At 37.5% G+C, this 12,378-nt stretch overlaps 1 protein-coding gene across 1 annotated transcript in view; it reads right to left on the bottom strand.

Moving 5' to 3' along the window:
* The window catches only part of slc35f4 (solute carrier family 35 member F4), a 58,836-nt gene extending 46,950 nt beyond the window's left edge, over positions 1-11,886 (bottom strand). Inside the window, exon 1 of the mRNA XM_002933728.3 lies at positions 11,408-11,886. Coding sequence (XP_002933774.1) covers positions 11,408-11,510 — 103 coding nt within the window. The 5' untranslated portion in view covers positions 11,511-11,886. The remainder of the gene's footprint in view (positions 1-11,407) is intronic.
* Between the last annotated feature and the right edge of the window lie 492 nt (positions 11,887-12,378).

Below are 12,378 nucleotides of genomic sequence, written 5' to 3'. Positions count from 1 at the left end.
TTTGCACCAAGTTTTGCTAATACTGACTTTACTGACTTTCTATACTGTAGGTATTCAGTACTTAGTATTCAGCAAACTGCATAAAAATCTATAGAGATAAAAGAGAAAACCTATACTGTAGGTATTCAGTATTTAGTATTCAGCAAATTGCATAAAAATCTAGAGAGATAAAAGAGAAAACCTCTATAGAGATTTTTTACTAGCTAGAGGAATAAGTTCCTACTGCAATATACATATTATATATAATGATATATTACTAGCTGCTTACTAATGTCTAGGTGCTTACTGATCAGTTATAATCGATGCTTAGTGATGTAATTTCTGTCATTACTCTCAAGAACCTGTGTATTATAATAAATAATGTACCCCCTGTTTTAATATATGAGGATATTAGAAGTCACCATGGAGTTCCATGACCTGTATAAAAGCACAAGGCCATATTTTCAAAGATTAGTCTTTTAATGCACAAGTTTTGATGTCATGTGACATCACTAAACACCATTTATAAAGATATATTACAAAGATATATATTTATAGGGAATAATGTAAGGTACATTGTAAAATATAAGGGTATTGGAAGCCACAAGGCATTTTATTCTGCTGGTCATGAAACTCAAAGGTTTCAGCATTGCCAAGAATCAGTACTAAATGACTTTCATACTCACTTCTAATTACATTATTAAATGTGCTTAGATTTACTTTAGTTATTTTACAAGGTGGGGGACATTTGACGTCCTGTCTCTGGATCAACACAGCAATGGGATCAACTTGATGAACTCCTTTTTAAACCTTTGTATCTACAGTATATTGTTATAAGATTTAGTCAAATTGCATAAATTGCATGACCGTGTAGGCCCAGTATTGCCCCATGTTTCCCTTCCTTCATATTTCATAAGCACTTTCCAGATACATCTATTTCCCATGATGGTTCTTTGATTATGTGAATAAAGGAATAATCTTAATTGGAATCTGGAGTTTAAAAAACACTGTTAGTGTCTCACAAACACAATGATGCACTGGAAGCAAAGTCATTTGACAAAGCTGTTTTTTAAGCAGGACCGTTCATCTTATAAATGAAAATTGATTAATGGTTTTAAAAAAAACAGCAGTTAAAGATTTTTATAGTGTAAAAAAGTGTCTTATTTCCTGATAAATTTTATAGGTTGTTTCTGTAATACTTCAAAGTGACATATTGAATTTAAAAGAACAGATAAGCAAAAATTTTTGTAGTAATGATTTATTTCAGAAAATGCAGAAACCTTGAGATCTGCAAAAGCTACAGTATACCTATCCAGCTATATAACCCAGGTCTATATTATTGGTTGGTTGTTAATTGAAACTGCAAAGGATATGCTGAAAGCATCCGCTTGTAATAAGAAAATATATTTCTTAAACATTTGCAGAAACTTGAGGCCATTACAGTGAGAAATTAAGCCAGGATTCTTCACTTTTATACTTATAGACTGTGCTGCTGATGCACTAAACCCTCACACTTTAACATTGTATTATTCAATTAAAAGGGGAACAAATACAGAATCAGACAGGAAACTATTTCTGCCTCACAATTAAAGCAGAAAACCAATAAGCAATGTTCAGAATGCACAATAGTAAAGAAGATGCCCAATAGCAACCATATTTCTTAAATAGAAATTGCTTCTTTGACAGATAAAACCAGGAACCTATGAATCTGTGTTATCATGTCATCATCATACAGAGCAAATATACAGTTGCACAACAGGAAATAAGACCTTCTGGAATTGAAATTTCTATTAACTATAAAGAAAAATTACTTACAAGAAGCTCAGAAGTCTTCATATTGAGAAAGAGAAAATATTTCTGCTCAGGAATAAACTGTATAGAAAAACATGACTCTGCCAAGTCAAATAGCCATCACAATGACATGGGAGATCATTCATACTAAGTTAGGTTGCAGTCTCCTGAAGACTGGTGTTAGACCTCTTTCATGAAATACATTTGTATTTAAATTAATTCATCATAAATGGGGAAATATACAGAAAAGCAGAATGCAACTGGAGAGGAGATGTCAAGAGGCAAGACAATCAGCGTGTTCAAACTACCATCAATTGCTCAGTCCTGAATGCATTGATTGCTGTCTGGTTTTGAGTGGACACAGGATGGGACACAGATACTAGATATTTGATTTATCCGCAATCTCCATTGCATTGTGTCCCCATATTAGTACAATGCAAAATGAGTAGAACTAAAAATCTTATCTCAAATGTGTGTTGCTCCACTACATAGATATGCTGCATGTGACCTTCAGTCAAATACAGCTCCCACATCATCTAGGAAACGAATGGAGCTGTAGCACAGAATAAGCTAACAAGCTTACACACATCTCAATGAAGCTGATTTGAGTTCAAATAAAATAGAATAGAGGTTGAGAGACAAGATCCAAAATAAATATTAACATGGGAATATCAAAGATAAAATAAGGCATAACAAGAGGGTAAACATTAGAAGATGGGGACAATATATTTTAAATATTTTCTTAAGAGATATAGGAGAGAAAAGCAGGGGGGTATAGAAAATATGATGGTTTGATGTAACAATAAATCCAGGATGGAGTAGAGGACAGAAAGGCAGATAAGAATGGTAAGTGATTACCAACAGGGGAGGAAATGCATAGTAGAAGGCCAAGGCAGAAGGCAAGGACATAAAATAACAATAAAAATAATAGAATATGAGTTAAATAGGGTGTGCCCATTTGTCCCTTAATACACATACAACAAATGTAGTAGTAGCAGTAGTAATAGCAGTAGTAAGACAATATTGTGCTGCAGGTCGCAATTAATTATGATTCATCACAGACCCCTTGGTACTGCATGCTTAGACTTAAAATGGTATAATATGCCATCTCACATTTGTCTCTATGCTGTATATGCTGTCGGTGGGACCTCCAGTATTTAACCATTCATGGAGTAACATCATACTTCCATTACTTAGGAAGCACACTTTATTTAAGACTTAGAATTAGGAGCACACTGTCGCACCCCTTTCCTATATACTACATGTGCCTGATGAAAAAATAAATTGTGTGTTCATTTATATTTTTGTTATTGTAATAATTATGACATTGGTAATAATTGTACTGTTACCACTTCTATGCCACAAAACACAGAATCTACAGTTCCATCATGGCCATACCAGTGTGCCAGCACCATAGATGTTATATTTCAGGGGTCCCTTTTGCCCTGCAGGAAGAATATGTTTCTACACAAGGAGTGGTGCTAGTTGCAACTGCCATGGCCGGGACTCAAAATGGTTAATGTACTATGTGTAGCGTTTAGTTTTAATATAATCAGAGCTTGCAGTAATAATGATATGTGAAGCTTTGAGATACTTATCTTTATAGTTTTCATATTGAAAACTGATACTGGAGACTGTTCCTTTGACCCAGTGCCTGCCTTGGAGTAGAACTGCATAATACAGTAAATGTTTCTAAAGGTTGTCTGAGCTATTGTTTTGCCAGTAATAAAACTAATGTTCTGTTTTACTACAGTTAATGTATGGCATTTGCTACCGTACATTAAGCACATCTCTTTGTAAATATATTTACTGGTGGAACTACATGGTATGGTATGTGCACTAACTCTCAAGTCACTAAATATTAATAAAAATAAACCTCTCCCTTTTCTAATCTCAAACTTCACTGGTTTTCAGGAATTAACTGGGGAGACCTTAACCATGTCACGCTCAACTCTATTAGACATTTAATAGATTCTCTTCGCTGCTTTCCTATATCATTTACAAATGGGATTCTACTGAAGCAATTACTGAATAGAGTAAAAATCAATTACGATGTTATAGAAGTGTAAGGAAAGCAAGAACAGGCAAACATGTCTCTAGATGAACTAAATTATTGCTGCTCAAATGTGTGAAAACAAATGAGAGGTATTGGCTTATTATAATTTGCCCAAAAAAGAGGCCTCAGTCTGGTGCCAATTAGATAAGATATTAGGCTTTTACTAACGTGGCAAAGGAAGAACATTGAGATATATAAACTTCAGATATTACATTTTTATATTTAAATTAAGTTTAAAAGGTTTCATTTAATATTTTCATTTACAGACATGGGATCTGTTATCCAGACTGCTCAGGATCTTGATCTCCAGATAAGAGATCTTTCTGCAATTAGGATCACTATACCTTAAGTCTTCTAAACTCATTTAATCAAGGTTTTGCCTCCAATATGGATTCATGCTGCTTAGTTTGGATCAAGTACAACATGCTGTTTTATTATTACAGAGAAAAAGAAAAAAAATAGGATTATTGGCATAAAATGTACTCTATGGGAGATGGTTTTCCTGTAATTCGGAGTTAATGGGTTTTCTTATTAGGGATTCGGATTCTGCAAAATCCATGCCTCTGGCTGAATCGAATCCAAATAATTAAAATCATGTGACTTTTTGTCACATAAACACAGAAGTTAAAATTCTTTTCAGTGCTTGGTTCTCTTTAACCCTTCCTTGTCCAAATTTGCATTTGAATTCGGTTTAGAATTCGCTTGAATCTTTCACAAAGGGTTCAAGGTTTGGCTGAACCCTAAAATAGTGGATTCAGTGCATCCCTAATGGGGCCCAATGACCCGAAGCACAGCATAGGGAAGCAGGGCATGACAGGGCAAGGAGGGCAAGGAGGGCAAGGAGGGCAGCCCCCCCCTTCCCCCCCCCTTTTTTACTGTTTCAGATGGCGAGCCAATGGGTGATCAGGAAGATTCCCGGGCAAAGGGGATGGTCTAACAACAGACGCCATCTTACCTCAGTTGGATCCAGACGGAGGGAGAGTCAGCAGCTCGCAGCGTCCCACCCTCCCTCCCTGAGAAAGAAGGTTGTTATTGTCGCAGTTGGCGGAGGGTACCTTACTCTGTGCCCCCAGGGGAAAGTTTAAGGGGGGTACTTGACAAGGAGAGTGTAGCCCAGTAGGCCTGGGGTCAGTCCCTTGGAGGCGAGTAAGGATTGTTGGTTACTGTAAATGTTTGTTATACAAACGGTTTTGTTACTATTACAAAATGTTAACTGATGTTAAGTTTTTATGTTAATAAATAAATAACTGCGGCCTTCTCTTCCAGCTACAGTGTCTATGTGTGTTGTTTGCGAGGAAGGGTTAGAGGTGTGGGTTTAACTAGGGGAAGGGGTAAGTGTTGCATGCTCGACACTGCACCTGTCATGCATATGCAAACCTTTACTCACCCCAGTCTCCATTTAGAAATATGTTACTTCATACCATCACATTATGGACAAGCCATGCACAAAAGTATATAGTAATAGGAGTGTACTAATGTACTACATAATAAGTGCCCCATTTGAGCACACTTAATGCTGAGTCTGAGTAAGTGCTGGTCAGTCACACTTGCAGCAGAACAGCTGTGATAGTGTTCCACACAATTGACACTTCTCTGTTTCATTGTCCCACTGTCTCAAAGTCTGTACTGGAGTGAATACATTCTTCAAATTAGTGACTCTTGCAATTGTAAATGGATACGGGTATGGGGCCTGTTATCCAGAATGCTTGGGACCTTGGGGTTTTCCGGATAAAAGATCTTTCCATAATTTAGATCACTATACCTTAAGTGTACTAAAAATCATTTAAACAATAAATTGGAGGCTTTGCCTCAAATATTTGATTATAGCTTAATCAGGATCAAGTACAAGGTACTGTTTTATTAATACAGAAAAAAAAGGAAATATAAAGTAAAATGTTGAATTATTTGATTAAATTGGATTCTATAGGAAATGGCTGTCCTGTAATTTGGAGCTTTCTGGATAATGGGTTTCCAGATAACAAATACTATGGGGCCAATACACTAAAGGTCGATAAAACTAGCGCTATTTATAGCATGCATTAAAAATTTTATCACTTCTTATTTTTTGCGATTTAACGCTCGATTCACTAAAAGGACACTTTTCATAATTAAGACGCAATGTTCTTTGCGCTATTTAACTCACAATGAGCGATTTTCTTGCCTTATTTCCTGCCGCATGCAATATATTTTGCCACGATATTACGATATTATGATATTATGCACGTAACCATTACTTTCTGAAAACTGCTGTTCTGAAAATGACCATTTCCCTGCAAACTGGCGGATGCATCACTCTAGGGCCAACACATACTTGAAAAAATACCACTGCAAAGTCCATGTTGTGTTGCCAAAAGCTAACCAAGCACAATTTTCTTTAAGTACCGCCTGCCCCAAGTAGGTGTTAATCTTCGCACAAACTAAAGCAATATTTTGCGAGTTTATGTGTTTGTGAATCATGCGTTAGTACTATTTCTATTTGCTAATTAACGCAATGCGTTAGAAATAACGCTTTGCGATGATGCTTTTTTTGTGCATGCGGATTAACGCACGTGGAATGACTTTGATGAAACGGTACTTATTTATCGAATGCTTTTTAACACAAAAAAGCATGCGATAGCAACCTTTAATGAATCGGCCCCTATATCTTTAACAGAAGCAGCATGTGAAACCTTGACCTTTTTCTGGTTGGATTTGTTTCTCATGGCTTTTTATTGGAGGACTAACGGTTTAAGTAAGGCAGATTTTATGCACTAAGGTAGTGCCCAAGGTAAGAATGGTTTGCACCTGAGATGATGAGAATAATATGTACTTGACAGCAAGGTTTAATGCAGTGCTGATTATACAACCAATAATGTTGAGAGAAAATGTTAAGGAAAAAGTCTTCCCAAATAATAAAGATCATTTTAGTACATGCTGCATTACTAAGCCCAAGCATTCTAGGGCTTTAATAAATGGCAGAGGTATGGGAAAGCTCTGAATTAGACCCCATTTCAGTCAAATAATATAAATTATTTAATATTTCCTTTTTCTATGTAAGTCTAAAACCATACCTTGTACTAAATTCTATCTAAGATATAATTAATCCTTATTGGGTTTATTTAACGTTTAAATTATTTTTAGTGGACTTAAAGTATAGAGATCCAAATTATGGAAAGACCCATAAACCCCAGGTCCTAACCATTCTGGATAATTTGTCCCATACCTGTTGTAGTTGCTGCTTGTTTGGGCATTTTGCTTATGGGCATTCCTACAGTTTTGCCATTTGTCTTACGATTCATTATCCTATTCCTGTTTGCCACTTCCTGTCTAAGCTGAAAGCAAGGATGGAGCAGGCCAGTCTTACCTGCCATGGTATAGTAAATGTACCAGAATTTACTGCCCTTGTCTGACTGCTTTACCCAAACTAGCACAGCAGAATTATTTAACCCACTGATATCCATACAGTTTATCACACCTGTAGTATTTTTATGCAATTAAAAACCATGAAGATAAATGTATTTCACCATTTACCTCCACGTAAATCAAGCTGACAGTTGAAGATTTGAAGGCAAGTCTGCAGCAGGATTATTATTATTATTATTATAAATTTATGTTGGACTGTGTTAGCAAGAAATGGCTTCAATGTTATTAACTGTAAATATATTTTCCTGAAAGCAAGAGAACATTATTAAGCTACATTGCCTTAATAACTGTTTGGTAAAAATATTGTTACTGTGCCTCTGTGTTGAGTAATACTGTAAATCAATGGTAATGTTCAATTTGCCTGTCTGTCGTGCCATTTAGATTTTATTGGCTTATTGTCTGGACAAGGAAAGAATTTTTTAATATGTATTGTGTCATGATTATGGAAATCAATGTTTACATAAATGCATTTTATTTTCTTCTGTTTAAAGCCTGCATGTAAGACCTACAGTCCTCCAGCTACTGTGAACAACAAGTCTCATCATCCTCTGCTAAAGAAACTGGAGAGTTAGAAAGCCACAACACAAGTTTGATGTCACTGGAGAAAATATAGTCCATAATATGCACAGTCCATAATACTTACAGCCATGTACAGAGTAATTACCAAGCAGAATCACTAAATTAATATTAATGTGCAAGAAGCAGCATGGCTCCTGTTGTACTAGTGGCGTAAAGGGATATTAATATAAAAATAAGAAAACGTTCCACATTTATTTATACCCAATGACTAGATCTGTATATCTAGTACATGTGCAGCAATCCAGGAGAGAATATCAACTATTTCTTTGTTTGTTTGTTTGTCGCACTCATGTGACAAAAATGCATTATTTAAAGTTACTATACCAGCATAGGCTGGTGTATGCAACATATCAAATACATCTGCAATTAGAGTGTGCAAGAACGTGCCCCTTAGTGCAGTGGGCATTTCCTAAGAACCTGCACCACCTCTACACTGCACTCTGCAGAGGTCAGTGCCAGAACATATAGCTCAGCCCATAAAGAAGGCAATGTTCCATTCAGGTCACAGTTCACTGGTCTCTGCACTGTGAAATGGAGTACAGAGGCATGCAGCTGTTTGCACAATGCCCCACAGAGTGCAAAAAAGTGCAACAAAAATAGCCAATTGTGGCCCTTTTACACTGTGTGGGCCACTGCAACGGACATAAGATGTAAGTGAGGACTTGCAGCTGTGGGAGTAAGTAGTCCCTATGACAAGTCCTCTCATTCCACACTCTCACAGTGCCAGCCAAATTCCCCTGTGACCTTAACGTTGTAGCCCTTTGCTGCCTTCAAGTTGGCAATAGTCCCTGTGTAAAGACTATGATTAAGTGCGCATGCACGAAACGCATCAGGCGTAAGAGGTTTTATGAACATGAATAAAGACTAAGTTGTCCGAGGTGTTTTGCTAGCCTCTTTTGAAAATTTCGGTTGATCTCCTAAGGCTACGGGTTCGGGGACTGAGCACCCAGACCACACAGCGATTTATTTACTTTACTTTTTTCATTTCTAGTATTATTCAGGTTAGTTTTGGTGTTATAATAGTCCCTTTGTAGCCAATTAAGCTGGTAATTTTATGGTCAAGGGCAGTGCTGCTACCTGCAGAATTGAGAGGCTCTCCATTGACCAACACTCCCTACCTGTCCCTTAGTGGTCACTGGCCTTAGTGGTCACTTATTTAAAGCTGTTTTGCAGAGTCAAATCAGTGATATAGCAATGTTGCTATTACTTTTTGGAATTTGTTCTGTACCTTGATAGAACTGGGATATCTATTATACTGGGCTACAAACTGGTATTATTTTATTGCATAGTAGATGGCAGCCTACTGAAAATGCAAACAGAACAGTTAAAAAGAAATACATGTATAATCCACAAGGTAATTCAAATTAAAATATAAACACAAGAAGAACACAGGAAATGAGGTTAGGATTTTTTCCTATGAGTGGATGTCAGGATGGACTTCTTCACATTGGAACAATATTATAAACAACATTTGGGTTTACTGAATTAGCAGCTTTTCTGATACAGGATCTATTGTCATATACACCTTCCCCATAGCTTTCCTCAATAAAAATGTCACCGATTATGGTAAATCAATTTCTTCCCATACTTAGTCTATGGAAGAGTTATTTCTGCAGCCTTCATTATAGCCATAGGGTAAACACCCAAATGTCTAAATAGTATATTTTATTGACAATGATAAAACATGGAGTTCAAGCTCCATAAATCTAAAACTGTGGTCGAAGCAACATAAAAAATGATTTATCATTTTTTGGTTCGTTCACATTCTGCACATATAATTAGCCTAAAACATAATTTATAAATATATTATATCTAAAAATTTATATTTTGAGACATTTTGTTTCCATCTATCATTTTTTTTTTTACAAGCAAGAATCAACAACTCTTTATTGGATAGGTTATATGTGTTGGCAGACAGCCATAGCAAGATGCAAAGGCTCCACAGAGCTTGGTTTGGGAACAATGCCACAACAGGGGTGACAGATGCCTGGGCGCAAGATCTATGTTCTTTGTTTCATAAACATAAAATCATAGGCATGATGACTATTAAGTGGTATCAGCTATTATAGGTATCATATTTACGTGATTAAATACAACTAATTAATGCAACTACAGAATATAGTAATTAAACAAAAAACAATGCACTTTAATTAGTGTTCTTATGCTGGTGTTAAACCCTGCATTTTGTTTGACAAGAGATAGTGCGCTCAATTTACAGAGCTGGACATTAGCCTTTATAGTTATGTATATATATGAAGACATATAATGGTTTGTAACTACAATCAGAGGTAGATGCATGCCTAAAATGCACACTGCTGTCTACTACAGATGAACCTGGCAGAACCAGTATAAAGAAATTGCCAGGACTCAATAGAATGGAAAGGAAGAAGTAAGTGGCATATTGCTTCCTGTTTATAAACAAAATTGTGTTTTATTCTTATGGCATTTGTTACATGGTTAATGTGCTTACTGTCATTATGGTAAATTAATTATCAGAACTTAAAAGTATTCTAAATATCAGAATATGCTAATAGTTCATATCGATGATCCACATGTCTCCATATGCACATATGTAAAGACTTTAATGAGTATTATAAGTAGGGCACTATTAGTATAGAACCAATTAAGTATAAGAGGACAGGCTCAGTTATACTGTGTGCAGCAATGTATGCTGTTATCAGATATCAAATTCATTGGTACAGGATGGCCAGCCTACAATGTTCTAGATATTACTAAACTACAATTCCCAGCAATTCCCAACTGTGTTGCTGCTTGGTAGGATGCTGAGAGTTGTAAGAGTTTACCATGTTGGAGGGCTACTGCCTGTCAACCAAACAGATTAAATAAATCATGTTTTCTTTCCTTTATCCATAGAAAAAATAAATAAAAAATTAAACATTCACTATAATGCATGCACTGAACACTCCAAATGTTTTTTTTATATGAACTTATAACAGATTCAAGTCACCCATCATAACACACTGGGCTAAACTGCAGTATCCCTCTCTATACTTATGCATTTGGCTATAATTGCGACACAGTAAAACCATTATCTTTTTCTGTCATGTGAGTCTATAACAACACTGCAATTCTCTCACGGAAGCAGATTCGACAATAAGTCAGTTCTCAGCTGTGAATGTTCCCTGATAGCTGCACATGAAGATAACTTTCCCAGAAAGTGGCATTTCTTTGACAGACATGATGTGTTTGCTGAGCCTTGCCAGGCTGACCGTCAGTGGTGCCCAAGCCCCACAGGAAAAAGACACATGTCTTTTCTATTTACCGTCCATAAAACCCATTTTTATTGCTGCTTCACCAGATCAGTCACAAACCCCCAACCAAACTCGATGGAGCCCGTATCTGCAGCAGCGCATCAGTGCATTGCATGACTCCCATAACAATGATGGAACTGCATTGTAAAGACAGGGTGCCTGACTAGCAAACAACACAGCACTCCGAGATGGCTAGTCACAAGCAAAGACATGGTTTAACACAGTAAATGATATTGCCTAGTTAGGCTTAGGCTACCCTCTCCCCTGCTACAGCTTCACACACTGACAGTGATCATAAATAAGGAAAGATAATAAGGGAGTAGCTTACGTTTTTGGCTGGAGTAGCCTGGGTAGTAGCCATAGTAGCCAGTGATCCTTAAGATCCTGTCTTCGATGGTTGCCACACCGTTGGGAGTCGCTTTGGCATCCATAGAGCTGCGAGGCGGGCAGCTTAGTCAGGTCCTGTACAGTCCCCGCTGAGACACGGTAACGGGCTGCTGTCCCAGGTGCTGAACCTGCCAGTCCTTTCCTGTGTAATGTCCGGCAACGGCTGCTTCTCTCACTGACAAGTGTTCCGAACGCTCTCCGTGGTGCTGACTGACGTGTGAGTCCTGCCTGCTGAGTCCTGCCTGCTGAGTCCTGCCTGCTGACTGAGTCCTGCCTGCACTAGAGTGCAGCACTAGGGCCCTCCTGTCTCCAGCGGCTCCAACTTACTCACTAGCTGACAGTATCGTATCAGCGTGTTGGTTCAGCTCTGTTGTGTTGCTACTGTTCTTGCCGCAGCCCCGCCACTGTTGCTAAATGTGTGTAGGACGGCTTCCTGTACCGCATTACCCCATACAAACTGGCCCCCGTGTCACTCGGAACTTGGGACAGAGAAGCCAGAGGGCGCTCTACACTGCACGGTGTTCTTGGCTATGGGGTACTGAGCCAGCCTGCCTGACAGCTTCAACTCACACAATAATACTCTTCTTTTACTGTTTTAATAAAGAATAGTAAGAAAAGAATAGTCACACAAGTCACTGAATTGCTCACCAAGGTGCGTTTTGTATAGTAAGGCATATTGGGAGTAATACGTATTAACAGTACCAGCATGAAAGGTAGGAGGTGAGTTGTTTGCATGTGCTTTATGGAAGTTCATGGCTAAATTCCTTCCCCCGTTTTTATAAAACAAAAGGTAGTGGGGTAGGAAGAGAAAAGAAATTAAAAGGCAGAAGGAAAAGGGAGAAACATTTTTTTATAGGTCTTCTTTTTTTGACTGTTGTGTCCTTTTGCTGAATTGTGTTGGCATCCCTCTCT

Source organism: Xenopus tropicalis, chromosome 8, assembly GCF_000004195.4.
Source record: "Xenopus tropicalis strain Nigerian chromosome 8, UCB_Xtro_10.0, whole genome shotgun sequence".
Taxonomy (NCBI): domain Eukaryota; kingdom Metazoa; phylum Chordata; class Amphibia; order Anura; family Pipidae; genus Xenopus; species Xenopus tropicalis.
This window is presented reverse-complemented; position numbering and strand designations above follow the sequence as displayed.